The sequence below is a fragment of the Enoplosus armatus genome, chromosome 14 (assembly GCF_043641665.1).
Source record: "Enoplosus armatus isolate fEnoArm2 chromosome 14, fEnoArm2.hap1, whole genome shotgun sequence".
In the NCBI taxonomy this organism is placed as follows: domain Eukaryota; kingdom Metazoa; phylum Chordata; class Actinopteri; order Centrarchiformes; family Enoplosidae; genus Enoplosus; species Enoplosus armatus.
Genome location: NC_092193.1, coordinates 16202458 through 16221983, shown reverse-complemented (window position 1 = coordinate 16221983; position 19526 = coordinate 16202458). Strand labels below are relative to the sequence as shown.

Genomic DNA, 19526 nt, shown 5'->3' with positions numbered 1-19526 from the left:
GCCTTTTCTATTGCTCTATCTTCATTCATGTATTACCGCTGTAGAAAAACCTGACATTCGTTTGTTCCCATACTACAACACACAAATAATTAAATATTATTCAATTAAAATTGCCACTGAAATGTAAGTAAGTAAGTAAGTAAGTAAAATCTAGCACAAGGTACAACACATTCAAATGTTAGGAGTGCCATGTTGTCAAGCAGTTTATATTACAACCACACAGAGAAACTTCTGTCAGTAGCTCTATATTCTGACAGTAATCTACTCTGACAGCTGCAAAAGTAAAGTTGTAAACATTAAGGTCAAAAACAGCTGAGGTTCAGTGACTGTACAAGGCCAGTGTGAGGGCCATGTTGGGCTGAACTGTTACAATTCGAACAGAAAAGCAGTAAAACTGAAGAGAAAATGGAGGATAAATCTGTGTTTCTTCAGCCGGGTCACACCCCGTCAGTGTTCATCCTCAGCTGTTTGGACAGATTATTAAGACACACTAACAAAGGCCTTGGTCATAGATTTTCACCAGACGTTTGATGTGGAAAAGTTTTTGCCGAAGTTCTTTGCACTGCTTCTTCTTTGCTTGATGGTCTGGTGTCTAGAAGGAAAGAGAAACGCAAGCAAGTGGATATTAAACAGCATTATCAGTTGTAGCAGCAACACTAGTAGTAGAATAGTCAGACATTTTGAGAAATGCAGACAGATATAAATATTAATACCACTCTCATATCTGGAAATTAAGCATGAAGCTACAGACAGGAGCTGGTTAGCTTAAAGACTCTTAAAGACTAGAAACACGACACTACTCACTAATTAACACATTATATTTAGTTTAATTAGTGTAAAAACAACAAGAGATCGTACAGTACTTTCCATTTCAGTCACAATTTGAATTTTGTGAGGTTGCTAGGTCTAGACTTCAGGAAATCACTGCACTCGGGCGAAGAAATGTTACCTTTGGACAGAGCCAGGCTCGCGGTTTTCCCCTGCTTCCAGTCTTTATGCTAAGCTAAGCTAACAGGCTGCTGGCTGTAGCTTCATATTGGCCGTACCGTTCTCAGCAAGAATGCGAAGAAGCGCATTTCCCAAAATGCTGAACTATTCCTTTAGTTTTACGTTATGATACCACAGATCTGATTCAACTCACCCTTTTAAGGTCTTTGAGTCGGTTATACTCATCTGCCACACCCTGAAAATGGAAATACACATTCTCTCACTGAACTGTGCCAACTCTATAACATAAACAATACAAGACTATTCTGAAATTGTAGCACAAAGTGAAATCTGGCGTGGTTCATCGTCACAACTTTGTGTTTCTGTGGCAGCTCAATAGACTCATACTGAGGATGAACTAAGCGGTTAGATATAATTAAAAGGCACAGCTATGACGGTATATTCTCTTGGCAGCCTGCCCTGTGTTTTTCCTCTACCTGGTACTTCATGGAGCCCTCGCACAACACGTCCAGCTCGCGGCTCAGCTTGTGCATCTGGTCACTGATGTCGTCCATTTCGGCACAGAGGCTCTTATAGTGGGCCAGATCGGAGTCAAAGTCCCTCTTGTACTGCCGGCGCTGCTCGTCTGAAGTTATCTCTGGGTACAGCCTGGAGTGGGATATTAATATGAAGACATGAAATGATTATTAAATTAAAACAATTATTGCAACAGAGGCAAAAATAGAAGGGAATTAGTCTTCTTTTTATCTTCAGTATTAAATTAAAATCATTTAAACAGTTGGCCAACTTGCCTTGAAGACAGTAGTGATGCTGGCCAGTATTTGTGGTATCACAGCGTTTTCTTCTGAAATAATATGAATACTGTCTGTTTCAGGGCAGGACACATTCTCCCCATTAATCCTGTGATTAATTAGAAAAAGTGAAGCCTGAAGGAAGTAACGCTTCCTCTCAGATTGCTCTTAAATACTTTCATTTGGGTGCAACCAAGGGTTTTTTAAAAAACTGACACTGATGCTGATTTTTCTTGCTTCAAGCTGCTGATAGTGAACATTTCTGCTGATATTCAACATCTTTAAATTTCAACATTTTCCTGCCGTAAGTACAAAGAAATAATATAAAAATAATATTCTGTTATTTTGCATGCAGACAAAACAGCTCTCCAGTGAAACTCATTGAAATAAAAGTCTTTCAGCTGATTACAGTAACCAAACTTAAGTATCACAGTAGACATTTATTTTTAGCCTGCACCTCTTCACATCTTTTTAACATTATTCAGCTTGAGGAAAACTGATATCACTTACATTTCATGCCAGCACATCTTTCTTTATCTTTTTTCTCTACGTTTATTTAAAAAAAATAGAAATGGCTTCTACCCTTTTAATTTGTGTTTTAATGCTTTATGTTGCATTTCCTGTTTTTTGCTTTAATTAATTATGGAAAAACACTTTGTGTGATGTGCTATACAAATAAATCTGCCTTGGTTAAATATTTTCTCAGATGATAAACACACCACGATTGCAGAATTAACTGGAGTAGTGGCCCACCTGTAAAGGTAATCTGTGTGGTCCCGGTCCAGCTCATTGCCGGTGTCTCCGGTGGTGTAACCAGTTTCAAACTGGGACTCCATCATCTCCTGAGCAGCAGGCCTGGGCTCGGGGTCCCTCCTCTGTTCCCTCTCCACATGATAAGGAGGAGGTTTCCTGATGCTGTCAGTCTCGTCTGAGGAGCTGCTGGAGGAAACTATGACCCTGCTGTTCTGGTACAGAGGCTCAACACCCCGACGGTTACTGTCAGCAGAGAAACTATGGAAAAACAAGTCACAAGCATTAGATGATTGTATTGTATGTTGTTTCATGACAGCAGCGGAAATAAGAAATACATTTAAACATTTTAAATCAAAATGCAAAACAACTATGAACACTAAGTAACTAAAAGTTGCCTAACTATAACCAAACTGCAGCAGGGAGTAATTCTTTTTATTGTATTTATTATTTACCCAAATTTCACTGCCTGTCCTAAATCCACTCCCCAGCGAGAGCGGGGGGGTATGAGTGAGTGAGTTCAGCAAATGAATGCTTCAAAGACCGTCTTTATTCTTTATTTGGATCCCCGTTAGCTTCCGCAAAGTGGTCGCTAGTCTTCCTGGGGTCCACACAAAAACAAATAACAATAATATAATCACCATAATTGATATGATTTAAACTGAAAAGACATTTCTTGTTTTTTTTATTTTAATCATTGTCTGGGAAGCAGTCAAACAGGCATTAATAATTGTCCTCACAGGAAGTAAGATGTGTGCATTTTAAGAATCAGGAGCATATTTTTCCGAGCACAGACCACACTGTGGACTCATCAGCTGCGACCATCTCTCACCTGTTGCTTTTATAATTTCCCTCACTGTGGATGCTGACTGCTCCGTTGCTGTAGGAGACCACACTGTTCTCCGCCCTCAGGTCAGGTGCTGCTCTCTCTGATACAACAACAGTTGGTGCCTGCTGGGTGCTGCGCACCTCTCCAACATGGTTCACCTAAGACAATATCAGGAGACTGAATCCCTTCATTTAATGTTTGTTCCGTCACAGTGCAGATAATTTGATCTGTAAGACTTTCAGTATTCTGAAACATAATGCCATATTTAGCATCATGATATACAGCCCTCAGGAGGATTAAATGCATTTCTTATGCTGGAGAGAAAGAAGCAAAGTACAGAACTGGAGGAAAACACTCTACTCTCTGCCAGACATGTTTGCATGAAGCCAGACAGATACAAGAACAAACACACACACACACACACACACACACACACACACACACACACACAGTAGCCTTGGCCACAGTGTGACACACTGCAGTAAAATGAAAAGAAGCTCTAACATCCATCAACCTCAGAGAGCAGAAGTCGCTTCCCTTCCAGGATGATCAGCGTCTCACCTCAAATCCTTTCTTTCAACAACTATCAGAACCAATTAATTGGAAAGAAACACACAAAACCAATTTTCTATCTGTCTGACATGAAACGCATGTTACCAATGGAGGAGTGAGTGTGTGTGTGTGAGTGTGTGTGTGTGTGTCCCCGTATCATCACACTGAGAAAGGTTGAGACAGGAGTGAAATCAGTGGAACAAACATTTCCGCTGTTCCATCTTTCTGAACTATCAGGCAAACATGCAGCAGAGCACCCGGACACAATGTGCTTATCAAATGGAAAATTTTAACACCCACAGTACAACACGGCAATGTTGCAACCCTTTACAGCCACAGAAAAGGGAAAGGGATTTTAAATACAGCATTACAAAAAACAAATTCATGGTCAAAAGAAAACATCCTCAGACGATACCAAACACTACAACTGCATTATGTCTCATGTAATCTACTGTCATACTGTATAATCCATAATTAATGACTTCTAGTCTTTGGCCTATTTCTGGATGAGGATCTAGTGAGCTGACGCGAATGTCTGGAAAAAGGCAGGCTGTGAAATAGATCTCATGAATTCCTGCACTGTTCAGTCAAGTCAGTGTTTGTGAAATTGACACTTTCTGTTGAAGCTAAAATCCAAAGACAAAGACAAGGAATTCTGGAAGTGCTCGAATGACGGAGAGATGGAGGTTTAAGTATCTCTTAATTATTTTCAGAGCTGCAACTGATGATTATTTTCATTGTAGATTAATCTGCTGATTGTTTTCTTGATTCATCATTTATAGTCGTTTATATACTATGTCTATAATATGTATTGTGAAAATACGGTGACACATCTAACAAGCTGGTACCAGTGAATCTTTGGAAAATTGACTCAAACAATTAATCAATTATCATAATAGTTGCTGATTCACTTTCAGTCAATCAACTAATTAATTAATCGACTAATTGTTTCAGCTCTAGACCAAAGTGATGTCTTAAAATTGTTCAAAAAACAAAAAAAATCTTCACTTTAAAGGATCCATAATTAGCAATTCAATGGTATTTTTATTTCATGAAATATTAATCGCTTATCTGCCAGGTTTATTTCTCTTGATCACCTATTTGATTAATCATTTCTGCATTTTTCTCTTGACAGTTCTGCAACATGAAATAAATCCAACATCCCCACGAAATATCTTACATTATAATATGTTTTTCCACACATCATCTCTCAGGACCCGCCGCACACTTGACACCTCATCACATCATGTTTATAGTCTTCGCTCTGTTCTCCTCTGTGACTTTGGGAGGAGTTTCTCATGTTGATAAATATTAATTGGACTGTCCCATTCAACGCAATCAACATAAGCATTTAAAAAATCATGCGGTGTTGGCTTTTAATGTAGTTATCCCACATTCTTTTCTCTCAATCATCACTACTTTGCAGTTCTGTTAAATAGAAATGTAGCACAAAACACAAGGAAATGAATTCTTTGCCGGGAGTCTAATCTGCAGCGGTATGTAGCAGTCCCTTTGCATACTGAATCATTTAGCGCCACCACACTCTGGAGGGATTCACACAGCAACACTGAGGCAACTCAACCCTTTTTATACATTATACATGCCACATACATTATATATGCCTCCCTGCAAGGCAAGCATCTTCACTGAAATACAAGAGTGCCCCAGAATAGGGCCTGCATCTCGATGAAGCTGCACACTTTGCAGTGATACGCAGTATGTAGGCCAAGGCCTCGCTGGATAAACTGATTGAATGTGTTTCTTCCCTTTCCATAATGAGTCATGGTGGACATGATACATTCATAGTACACGGCTACTCTAGTAGATTAATCACTGCTAAATACCACGAGGCCACTGCTGTGAAGTACAAACAGCACAGCGTTCGCAGGGCTCTACAGCACCTGCTAAATGCTGATGGTCTGGGACAGTGGCTCCCAACCTGTGGGTATAATGTGAGCAGCCGCCAGATATTTATCACACACAAAATCATGTATATTGTTTCAGAATTTTCTCTTTCTTTTTCTTGTAAAATTCTGGATATCTTCACCTCTTCGTGACTCCTAAAGTCTTTCAAATAAGAGCATCAAAGAAGGAAACTCTGGTTGAACTACTCATAACTCCACAATAAGGCCATAATCTGTGATGGAGCAGAACAAGTAGACGCTGCTTTATTTTGAGGGGTCACAAGCCAACACGAACCGCTGGTGTACAATAGACAGGAAGTGAACTGCAGTCTACGTTGGACACTTTGTACACCCATATCCATCCACAGTGTAACGGCTTCACACTACTTCCACCGTGTCTACTGAACACAAACATATGTAGGTTGAACAAACTACCAAAGCTGTCATTTGACTGTAGAGAGAAGTCATTATTCCCTGTTTTCCAATGTGACACAGACATCAGCTATGGTTTACAATCTGTAGGTGTTGAGCTGCAGCGCATAAACAATCGCTTATCTAAGCCACATAATGACCACAGGGGGAAAAAAAGTGAGCTGCCTCTGAAATCTGAAATCCCCCCCAAAATAGACAATTTTGAATACAGATACTTCTGCATAAATGTGTTATATTTGAAAATCTTGTGTGTACAATGCGGCTGACAATTCAGAGCAAAGCCTTTAGGCGAATACTTACATGGAGAATAGTGTCAGTAAAAAAATAAGTGACTGAAGTTCAATCCCTATGGCTGTGGAAATAGTATAGTAATAAACGTCTTTGTTGAAATATATGGTGCAATTAGTTTCAAACCTTCATGGTTCTGTGTTGAAGAAACAAAAAAAGGTTTTCTAAGCAAATGTAAGAGTAACATTTTGACAACTAAAAGTAATCTTAGCTATCTTCCACACAGTATTTTCTAGGCTGGTTTAGTCAAATACTTATTTCATGTAAGAATGACTGTTTCTTCTTCGGTAAAGAACACAGTGAGTCATTTATAGTGTTCTTTGACTGGTTTCAAATGATTCAGTCCTTAATCCTTAAAAAAAATATGCGATTATGACTGTGTGCAGGAAATGCATGTTTGATAACAACCTGAAACTTAACCATGAAGTGAATTACTTTCACAGAGTCTCCTGGCCTCACAGCTTTTTATATGGTTTCTGTGCAGCTGTTATCACTGGTCTGGTTAATGATCAGGCAGAGTGAAACCTGGGTGTGCCGAAGATAAAGAGCAACGTTCTCTGAGTCAACAACAGCAGGTAATGTGGGTTTGTGAAACCAAATGAACACTACAAAGAAACAAGGAAGTTGACGATGAGGATATATATCGGCCCTGAGCTTTATACGTGCTTTATACGTGCCGGTGACTTGAAAAGACATGAGATTGACGTCACTCTGGCTTTTGTTTCTTTATCTGGCTGGAAAAAAAAGAAATAAACATAAACCACAAGTCTTTTGTGGACTTATTGTGAGTAGTATATACTAACTCACTTACACAATACAAACACAATCCCCAGTCAATCTCTGTTAAAATATCATGAAGAAATAAATCATACAACACGGAGACATTACTCACCCAGTCCTGTACGTCCTGCCCCTCTGACGGCCTGACCAGCGGCTCGTCCCAGTAGATGTTAGCTTTGCCGTGGCGCCATATCTTGCTGCGGGTCTTGTAGGCGTAGTACGCAGACAGGGACAGAGCCAACACCACAATCAGACCCAACACTAACGCAACCGCCTGAGGAAAGCAAGTAAATGATAGATTATAATAGAATAAAATAGAGGAGAAGAGAATAGAAGTGAAATAGAATAATCCGGCTAACCTCCTCGGGGTCCATGTAGCAGTAGTGGTGCAGGTATTGATTGTACATGGGGAACCCCCCTGGAAAACCGGCCCCCACGCTGCCGCTGAGGCTGGGGCTGCCCTGGATGTTCTGGCACATCATCAGCATGGGATTGTACAGCATGCTTTGAGAGCTCTGAGACATGGGGTTCACCCCGATCACAAAGATGATGTCGATGATGCCCTTGAAGTCAAAGGAGAGGCACTTTTAATCACAGTAATCATTTAAAGGCCTTCTGCGTTATCTTTGAATGATGCTGCTAATGTAACATGTTAATAAACAGTAAGAGGCTTCTCATACATGTAGCAGATACGAGTTCACCAGTCAGTTGCATCATTTTTCTGCCATTAGCTTAGTATCACGTCTGAACTCTAGAGGTCCCATGGTGTCATTACTTCCTCAATGTGATGTATTCCTTCCGAAACAGGATGTTGGGATGGATCGTGACAGGTCAAGCTTAAAGCTGCACTAATCAATATTTTTACATAAACAACGTATGTGTAATGTGAAAGGGGTCGCTTGCAGTGATGACCCCACAGAGAACTATCACCTGAATCTGCAGTTCCTCTCAGCTCTACAGACCTTTTTAGCATCTTTCAGCTTGTTGTTTTGATTTTCTGGCCCGCAACTTTAATAGACCAGAATGCAACATGGCTACAAATCACCCCCAGCTTCTTCCTCTTACTGTGCTATCACTACTACTCTTTCCACCTCCACCACCCTCTCATGACTGCAACATGTTGTTCTGTGTGTGATGTTTAAAGTCATCCTGACAAGTGAAGGCAGTCATTCATTGATTGACACCTTTTTATATTTGGCGAGACTCACCTGAAGGACAGCTAAGATGATGTCACAAATGAACACAGTGAGGTAGAACCTGCACCCCCGCATGATCCGTGACCGTGAGAAACTCCCCACCAGGAACCCCAGTGATACCAGGAAGTTAATGGCCGCCATGGAGATCATCGCCGACTTGGCAGACTGTGGCGTCATGTAAGAGCTACCGTAACCGTAGCTGCCTCCATAATACCCCAACTCCGTCCCTGCAACGCCACCTGCAGCCCCGACACCATAGCCCCCGTACCCAAATCCATTCATGTCCCACACCAAGGTTGAAGCCACGCAGGCGAAGATGAGGAAGCACATGAGCACTGTAGCTCCTTGGAAGGTTTTGACGAAACCAGGAGGAGAAAACCAGCGGTAGAAGTGTTGAGGCTTCCCCTCCATGTAGTAGGAGTCTGGAGGGGCATTATAGGCGTAAGGGACATACTGGCTCTGGGGGGAGTGAACGCTCCTTGGGGGGTAGAAGCCTTGTGAGTTGGAGCTGTAAGGCGGGCTGTACACAGGGGGGCTATCGTAGTACCGGGGCTCATACATGGTGTAGAGGGTGTAACTGCAATTTCAGCTAGAAGAGGTTGGAAAAACAAGATCATATTGATGAAATGGTAAAATCAATGTCCTTGTTACATGTTGTAATGTCATCATAGCACTTTACATGTTTCAGCACCACAAAATAATGAATTCAACAGCAGTTTTGAAGGCGGCAAATTCTAACTTTGTGTTGCTCTCCTCTGGAGTGATGCCTTCATGAGTACATTAGCTCTTAAAAGCAGAAAATAAAGTAACTTTGCCTGTTCCTCTGTCCTTTCAGCACTTTGATGTAACTAGATTTTTGTTTTAAGCACTTTTTGCTGCACAGCATGCACCTCCCTGCCCTTCGCTCACCTCAGCCTGTGCCTGAACCCTCTCCCCGGTATCGCTGACCCACACTTCATCACTCCAGAGGAACTCAAACCAGCAGGCTTCAATAATTCAGACAGACAGCCGATAAGAGGCGAGCCAGGTCAGCCATGCAAGGGTGTTTACTGCAGGGGAGAACCACAGAAGTGCTCCCTCCCTGAGCTGCATCTACTGTATGTTACCTGTGAGCACCTGCCGAGAGTCAGCCCACTGAGAGACAAGGGGAAGCTACAAAATATGCCCAGTCAGGCGTGGCAGAGCTGTTTTTTTTAATCAATTGCTTTTATAGAACTTTTCAAATGTGCTCTCAGAAAGTAAAGAAACAACAACAAAACAAAAATCACATATTTTTAAATGTAGCTTTCCTCTCTCTGCTCTTTATCCTGCAATTCTACTGGACAAACTCATTCATACTGTTTTACATCAAAACAAACTAACAAACTAAATATTTAGCTTCTGTCCACTTTCCATTCCAAGTGTGAGGTCTGAACACTTTGTTTGGCATTGGTCAAAAACGAATTGCAAGTTATTTCAAAAGCTTTAAAGTCCATTTTAGATACCTGGCAGTCTTCTTTAAACGGTCAAGAGGTCAGATCATTCAACAAATATAAAATGAAATGTTCATTTAAACCTTCTGACAACTTCAACAATGAAATGATCAATTAGGAGTTTTCTACGCAACTTACCCACACTAGAGGAAAACGCTCTTCCACTTTGCTCGCGTCCAGCTCAGCTGCCCTCATATCGCCTTTCCGACAGCACACTTTATGCCTCAACGACGATCGTAAACTTCGTCATGTCCCATGCTGGATATTTTTTTCACTGACAAACAAAGACGCCGTAGATGAAACCTGCGGAGCTGCTTGGCTCAGCGTGGGCCCTGAGGAGCGGCTGCGTGTCTCCGCGGGGACACAGTTCACCCGCGACTGACCCGACGGCTTCCACGTGCTCTGATAGACAGTTCACAGGCTGCAGCTCCTTCACATTAAAGATTAAACACTGCACATTATGCAGTGTACTCTCAGGCCAGTTCATACAATGCACTGAAACGTTTTAAAGTGCATGACTGCTTTGACAAACCATAAGTATTATAACGATGGCTATATGATGATAATTTTATGATTATTATTATAGCTGCATACTACTGTCATAGGTGATCATACAGTGGAGCAATTGTCTACATACATTAAAGGGAATCTGAAGTCAAACAATTAGTCAATCAATTGATTGGATCAACTTACTATGTTAAAAAGGTCATTTTTATTACCCAGCTCCAGCTTCTCCACTGTGAGGATTTGTTTTCCTTTGTCTTACATAAAAGTAAACAGAAATATACGCACAGGTTATGGAGTGTTGTTCAGACAACCAGACACCTTAGACTTTAGGAAATTATGATGGACATTTTATTAAAATTCTTTTCTGACATTTGATATACCAAGCACTTAATTGAGAAAGATTGGAGGTTTGCAGATGAATGATTATGAAAATAATCGTTAGTTGCAGTCCTGAAGGCAATTCTAGAAGTTGTGTGTTGTCCAACATGTAGGTTTAACCAGTAAACTATCACATAGAGTACTGCTGGCTTTTTCGGAGAGATTAAACAGTATAACTGTGTCCTCCACTTTACCTGTGCCACTTTACAATGGCAGCAAACATCACTGTACTCAATACATCCAAATGACCAGGAGGGTCGGCATCACAGTCCACACACCAGAACAGAAACACTTTGATAATGTTATCTTGACAGACACTGATGTATGAGGTCAGGTGGCTGTCATGACTATAAAACAAGTCGGTTCACAGCACTAATGATAGTGCATGCATATGGTTTTATAGCCACGAGGGGACACAGCAAACGTTAACAGACAGTTCATGTGGGGGAGTTTGGCCTGAAAGCAGTTGATTCCAGAAGATAAACAAGATAGACTATAATTATGTGACCACATTACCAAGATGTGTTCTGACATTGTCTGTGACTAATCCTGTCTGGGAACTTATCAGACAAACCCTGTCGTTCGGGTACAATGAAGTTGTATTTTGTGGATTTTTGAATATCTGTTCATTGATATTTTTATACTTTCACTCTTTATATTTGCACTCTTTACGACTTTGTACAGCAACTGCTGCACAACAATTTCCCCCGGGATGAAAGAAGTGCTATCTTATCTTTTCCAACAAAACAAAAACCATGTATATTCCTCTGCAATTAAAATTACTTGTGTTTGACAAGTAAAAGAACCATCAAATGGCAGTGCAAATAAGAGACAGCATACAATGCATGCAAGTAAAAAAAACAACTTTTAACAACAAACTTTTAGAGATATTTTTTGAAAACATTGCGATCACTGAACAAAGAACCTGAATTCAAAACACACACTGAATCAACTTGTTGTTCCTTTGCAATAACAGGACTATAATAAGAAAATGCGACATGATATGTAGTGAAAGCTGTACAAGTGTAGCCCTCATAATACATGTCAACTCTAACCTCATGTTGATGCCTGTATCTAATAATCTATTCTGTATATCCAACATGAAAAATGTGCTTTTCATTCAAAATACAATATATTCAATACAATCAATATACTGACGTAACAAAACATAAAAAAAGGGACAAAGAAGCAGTGACACAAAGGTTATTTGGTGCTGCATATATTTCTTTCTGGTCTTCTTCATGTCCGACCACTTGCCACAGTTTCCTGGTCAAAAGTGCGGATTCTGTTTTTGATGTGGCTTAATTTAGCTTTCAAATAGTCACAGCGTTCCTTTTTCTCTAGGAAGGCAGGCTCCTGTGAAAACACACACACACACACACACACACACACACACACACACACATAAATAATCTATTGATTAATGGCAGCAACCTCTATTACCTACGTCTCTGCTAACTGTCGCCTTGACTGATTCATTCATTCTGCAATGTGGCTGCATTAAATGAGAATTGCCAGAGCTACCCACATTTCATGATGGAAGCAATATTATTTGCATCAGTGGACAGCTTCATGGAAGAAAAGCAAATATCGCCCGGGTGTTTACACAACAGTAGCCATTCTAACACATCTCTGGGTTAAATGTGAGAATTGGCAAATTATTTTTCAATTGCTTTAGAGTGAACAGATGGAAAATCACTTACACTCTTTTTCTGCTGATACTTCTTCAAAATGCTTTGAATCCTCTGCCGATCCTAAAGAATAAACAGCAAAATATGACACCAAACACTCACACAGTGTGCATCATAATTGCATCATGTAGAAATAGATATATTCAATATGGCTGCACAAAAAGGAGGCCTAATTACAACCTTTTCACCTCAAATTAAATCCAAGAAGCCTATGACAGAAATGGTTCATATGTTTATTAGAAATGGTTAAATAAAGGCTGTGATACATCCATCTCACCTCTTGGCTTTTTCCATCTCTGAGGAGCCGTACCATGGTGGCATCCAGCTCTCTGAACTTATTGAGGGTAGTGCTGATGTCTCTGTGGAGGTCCTTGTATTCCTGATACTGGTCATTGAAAACTGCTTTGTACTTTTCCCTTTCTTCCACACAGCTGATCTCTGGATACTTCCTACAGGGGAGGAGTTTAGGGAAGTGACTTGGTGACTACAAACTGAGTCTTTGTGTTTGTTTCTGTTGTCAGATGCAGTCATGTACAGTACATAGTATGTTTGACTAATATAGAGAAATGTTTTGTGAAAAAGAAATGCATACAACCCCTTAACATGCATAGTTTGAAAGCTCACTCACATGATGTAGTCTGCGATGACGTGTATTTTGGGGGTGTATTCAGACGCTGCGGCTCTGTTCAGAGTGACTGGGTTCTTATGGTTCTCATTGATATAATCTTTACTCAGAGACTTATCCATTTCATCCTTGAATGATATGCGCTTTGTTTTGTGAGGGGTTAGTGGGATGGACTGGTGAAACTCCTCCTGGGGCTAAAAGTAAAGGAGAAGAAGTATTATTCAGAAAATATGAACCAACATATGAAATGATCTAATGTCTACACACCACTACGTGTGCAGGCCTGTGTCGTCTTTACAAGAAGCTTTCTAAGAGGCCTAGGAGCAAAATTTAGGTTAAGCTACGTGTCAGAGAAATTGAAAAAAAAAAGCACAGCCAAGGGAAAAAAAACTGCCCCATTCTTTTGCCCTGACAAGTTAAGCCTCTGAAGTTGCACTCCCTCAGCTGGGAGGTGGAATTATTATGTGCCTCTCACCCTTTTCTTATTTGACATCAAATACATTAGCTGACCATGCTGTTTCTCACCCATAGGTGGTGGCTGTGATGCTCGACAGCACGGACTCTTATTTGCAAACAGTAATAAGCTTGGTAGCTGTTGAAGGGAACAATCACGAGTACTCACAACATAACAACAATACCATGTCTGTGCTCATGTGTACTGTACTGAGCATGCAGATGTACACATGTAATGTTTGTATATCTCAGCCATCTGTGTTGATTTACATTATTAGAAATGAACTTGTGTGTTTGTGCCACTTTTGTCACACTGGTGGACCATACCAGTGAGCTTGTTGAGCAGCTAGCACAACAACATATAGACTTCTGTCTAGTCTAACGGAATTGCTTAATGGGCGTGTTGTGCTAATTAAAATGGATCAGATGCCAACGGCCACAACCACACGTTAGCTATTTGTTTTTAATGCTAGCGGCTACAGGGATGGCAATGTTGGTTGGTCTGTCAGTCTAGACTGAAATATCTACCATGCTAAAATGCTAAAGTAAGATGGTAAACACACTATACATTACCTGCTAAACATTGCATGTTAGCATTGTCATTGTGAGCATGTTAGTTTAATGGTGTTAGCATTTAGCTCAAACTACCGCCGTGCCTGCAGCCTCACAGAGCCGCTAGCATGGCCGTAACAGAGTGGTGTTGATGTTGCCATGCCATTATCTGCTATAGTCTGTTATCTGCTCAGAGTAGTTTGTATCTCTTGTGCTATCCAAAAGTAAACCTCTCACTGTAGATACCAAAGATACAGGCGATAAAACAGGGTTACCAGCATTTACAGGTGCAACTTTGTTCTTCATAATTAAATATCTGCATAATACTGCCATTGACACATTGTCAGCCATGACCCCATTGTCACGTGATTTTACATGCATTGAGAGGGCATCATACATGTGGTGGCAGAACACGAATGTCTACTTCACCAGTAACATCAATTTCTGATACATTTATACAAAGAGGACTACATGGTCAATAAAGTTTGAAAGAAATAAAAAACAGCTTTGGGACAAATCCTGGCTGACTGCCATGGTATCAGCCAGAAGAAAAAGCTGACATATCAATACTGACAAAAGGCATGCTCACTGCAGATTGTCTTGACTGACATTAAATTTCATTGGATTTGATCTGCCACTGTTGTTTTGGGGCTGTTGTCTGCTCATTTGCAATCAGTAAAAGTATCCCTTACTGTTGCCACCAATAAACGTGGTGTTTGATATGCCAAGTTTACTTAACATAACCCCAAAAGACCAAAAAGGGGAGTGTGATGCCCAAACTTGATTAAGACAGCCTCCTGTCTCATACCTTAGGAGAGCCTGTGTGACAGAGCAGCACAAAAAAGAGTAAAAAGAGTCACATAAGAAAGGGGATTAAACATGGGCTAAATATTTACGGAAGCTGAAAGCAAAACCTGTGACAGTGAACACTTTAAAGGGGAAGTTTTCACTTTTTGTATAGGCCTTATGTAGTGAATGTAACCATACTTCTAATCTGAATCCATGAGGAGCACTTCCCACATCCAGCTAAGTGACTCTTGAATGAGACACTTCATTCTTTTTATGAAAATGATTTCCCTCCCACTTTAAATTTAGAAGCGAGGATCTCGTCTTTAATCTAAAATTTCCATAGGATGAATGAACTGTACCTTGTTCTCAAAGTACTCCCTCTCCCGACGTGCGGCCTCATGCCTCCACATCTTCAGACACACCAGGAAGCTTCCCAGATACATTGCCATGTTGATGAAGATGAAAGCTGTTCCCGCCATCTGGCCCCCATCGACCCGACACAGGTTGGCCATGATGGGGTTAACGCCTATTGTCATGTAGCACAGCCCCCCGCGGTTCAAGTCGTTCAGGTAGACAATCCCAGCTGCCATGTAGAGCAGGAACAGCGCCATGTTGATGAAGGCCTCTGTCAGAGGCCACCAGGGGGCATCGAGGAGTATGGTGCGATAATACATAGTTAATCCCATCACCAACAGAATGAGGGTTATAATCCAGGAGACTCCAGCTACTGCTAATATAAAGGGAGTCATGGGGCCTCTGTAGCTGTACCCAGACAGGCCTTGCCCATTGTTATATACACCATTATAGAGTCCGTAGCTATTGGACCACTCACTGTCTTTCTGGATGTAGGCGATGACACAGGCAAAGACCATGCCCCCAAATAGGAGCTGAAGTCCGGCAAGAAGTCTGAGCAGGCCTGGCCAGGATTTCAGATAAGAGTACTTCTGGTTGTAGACCTCCAGCTTCTTTGCGTAGTACTCTGCAGGGTGGATACTGGTCAGTAGAGATTCCTCTCGTGGGCCCTGACTGGACAGATCGTCAGAGGGGCTCTCCCTTAACAAAGGCTTATGGGAGTTGTGGCTGGAGTTGCCCAACGATTCACCCCAGTTCCTGCGCTCCAGCAGGGGGCTTACAGGAGGGCTCACCCTGGTCCCATTAGGAAGGATCTGGATAGTTGTTCTCACTTCAGAGTCATTCAAACTTTCCCTTGTCCATTTATGGATGATGCCCCCCCATGACTCAGGGATGAGTGATTTCAGCCTGTCCTTCATGCTCCCTTTTTTGTCATTGTTCTCCTTCTCTGCATAAGGAGGAGTGCTGGATGTTCGGACTGTGGAGTTCGTATCCTCATCATCGGCGATATTATCTGGTGTGGGTGTGTGAGTAACCCACACAGGCACTGGTGGATCACTAATGGAGTTCCTCTCGCTAGAGGAGGACCCAGCCACACTGTCAGACTCTTGTCTCTTGAATTTCCTGCTCCAGCTTTTCATGCTGCAGGCTGATTTTGGTGATTCATTGAGAAAGAAGTGATCACACAACCCTTATGAAGCATGGAGAGGGAGAAACTAGGGGGGGGGATAAATTATTAGCTACATATAATAAGCATGCAAGCATACATACCATAATTATATGCTCTAAAATGTATAATTAACACACCTGAAGCTCAGTAGCTTTCATGCGATGATTTTAACAAGTAATTGATTCGTATTTGATTCAAAAATTACTGTGAATGTGCAAGACTCAGATATATGAGCGTTATATCATCTTTCATAAAACCTTCCATTGTATAAAAAAACTGAGACATGATTTTATGATCCAATAAAGACGACATGAAATAATGGAAATCTTTCTGACAATATAATCTTAAAGGACCATACCAGTTCCTTAACTATAAATCATGTAGGCTATACTTGAAGTTGAAGCCGAAAAACCAAAACAATGAGCTGAAAGACTGAAAAGTAAGAAAGAATTCAGCCAGCAAGTTGAAAGGTCACCTGACTCTTCCTGTTGACTCAAGCTGCCCGGCAAAAGCTACAAGTAGTAGAAGTAGCTAGCAAGTCCTCCCTCGCAAAAGTGATTTAGAAATGAATTACGAAGTTTGTGGCATTGCTTCCCTTGACCTGGGACATGTCATGTTTATTGGTAAGTCCACCAGCCCCGCCTCCGATCACAATGCGAGCACAATCGAAATAACGAGAACACATTTTAATACCAGGTGTAAACGCGAACACATGGATCGGATGTCATTATCCAGACAATGTATCCAGATGCAGATCACATGTTAACACCAGATGTAAATGAGGCCTATGAGTTATCCCTTTCACTTTGTCATTTGATCCATCGTTAAAATAAAAATATTCATTATAGCAGCTTTAAAGACTGAGTTATGTAATACATCACAATAAACAAAAAGGCTTCTTTCCTTTTTGTGTTAAGTGCAAACTTTGACAAAAAATAATGCAGACTTAATGTTCAAGGATTACACAGCTCAAGAAAGTTTTAAGAGTCTGCAAATAGATTTTCAAATCGAATGGAAATTAAGGAAGTGTCTGGAATAGAAGAAACATAAAGATTTCCAACATACACCTGCATTGTGATGTTAAGTATACGGTACATGATTTGTGGCACGCGGACCAAAACAATGCCAAACCACTGGAATGGTCTGGGTTGTGTGACTTGTGTGGGTCAGCATCAGACATGCGCCAGACTCTATGCTACAAGAACTCAGAGAAGGACCACAACATGACTACAGTAGAGCTCAGGCTTGACTAATAACAGAGGAGTTTAAGCTGAGCTGTGACTCACAGCAAGCACATCCAAGTGGGAACACATTAATAACACAGAACATATTTGCTGTTAGGACAATAAAAAGATCTCAAAACCAACAACTTTTCTTACCCGGTTTGACCCCAACGTGTCTCTCTGGTCATGCAGATGTTAGTTTCTGGCAGGAACTGATACCTACTGTAAAATGGCCACCGTGTCCACCAGGCCCACTCAGTTCTCCCTCTCCAGTCCCTCAGGTGACTCACTGCCGGTGTTAGATGCTCAGTTCCGCACACGCAGGGCGATCGGCCAATGTGTGTGGAGAACTGAGGGGGGAGTAAAAGCTTAAACATTAAACCTGAACCGCCCCTGTGTTGGTGCTGACTGGCACTACTAGGTTAATCTGTGGGAGAGAGAGAGAGAGAGAGAGAGAGAGAGAGAGAGAGGGAGAGAGGGAGGCTGAAACTGTTGACATGGGAAGAGGAGGTGGTGAGCTAACCTGAAATGATGCATGTAGCCCACAACAGGTGCCTGGATAGCCATTTAGGCTACTTGGAGCTCATATTATCAGCACTTTATTGATAAGTAAAGGGTACAAAGTTGATAATCCACTCATTAATACTGCTTCAGGAACACATACAAGCTTAGCATTGTCTTGTAATACTTAAAAGTATTACTGGTATCACTTTAAACTATCAAAAACAAGTGGCTTGTCCACAAGATTACACTTATTTTTAGAGACAAGCATGTGTTTGATATCAGCCCTACGGTATCAATTACATCTCATATCTAAGATCTGTGAAATACTGCTTTATCATCCTGTCATTTATGAATAATTCATCCTCATCTCAACTGTGTCATGTTGTGTTGTTGCCACGGAGGGAACTGGAGTATTTGGCACTAGAGGGCAGCAAGCTCCTGTGCTTCTCACTTAGATCGCCGCCTCTCTCTCCCTCATTGAGTTTAATCTGTCTCTCTATCCCATTTACTGTCTCTCTCTTTTTCCCACTTACCTTTTCTCTGCTGCATTTAATGTTTCCAAACCTGGCTGCCCCTGAACACCAACTAACATATGTGCTCTAGTATCTTTTGACCATGTTTCTTCAGTCACGTGTTGAGAAGAATAGAATAAAATGGCTTAATTCATAAAATACACCCTGGTCTTGAGATATTATAATGTTATAAAGTGTTGTTATTTCCAGTCTGTCTTACTGCAACACTCCCCTTTAGCAATGACTACATGTATTCTCTTCACAAAGATTTAACCCTCCATGTCTGACTCCAGGAATCATGTGACGACACTCTGTTCCAGCTATTCATCCAGAGCAGCGCTGATTTTCATGTAGAGAAAGCTCAAGGCAAGGACATCTGTAGTGACCCCCCCCCCCCTCTCACACACACACACACACACACACACACACACACTCTGCAGTACTCATAGCCGATACAGTACAGTAAACACATAATGCACAACCCACTTTCTCAAGTGAGTACTGAGTCCCACCAGTGGCCTTGGCCCGGGGCTACCTCGTCTGTTGGTGCCGTGCGTGTCCTCTACTGCCGGCGCAGGTGCCTGCTCAGCTGCAAGTAATATGCAGAACAACGCAAGAGTCATGTATAGGAAGTGCTTAGATTATATAAAGCAAAGGCCTGACATGTTACATAGTCTGAATAGTTACATAAAAGAGGATACATACATGTCTTGCTGTCCTGTGTAACATAAATATGTGGACATTTTGATGTAAGTTGTGAATTAAATGCGTAAATTGATGTGAAATGGCTCCTCTTTTTTTAAATACATGTAGCACAGATGAAATCAT

The 19526-nt window shown here is 41.3% G+C and overlaps 1 protein-coding gene across 1 annotated transcript; it reads right to left on the bottom strand.

Annotated features, from left to right (window-relative positions):
• Positions 1 to 490: 490 nt before the first annotated feature.
• On the bottom strand, positions 491 to 19321 carry LOC139296423 (uncharacterized). Its single transcript, XM_070918824.1, is given in 16 exon segments — positions 491 to 592; positions 1142 to 1183; positions 1425 to 1596; positions 2493 to 2750; positions 3322 to 3476; positions 7387 to 7548; positions 7634 to 7837; positions 8483 to 9032; positions 12071 to 12183; positions 12531 to 12581; positions 12796 to 12967; positions 13147 to 13328; positions 15297 to 16438; positions 18987 to 19035; positions 19037 to 19074; positions 19234 to 19321. Coding segments are annotated over 16 exon segments (3480 nt in total).
• Positions 19322 to 19526: the final 205 nt, after the last annotated feature.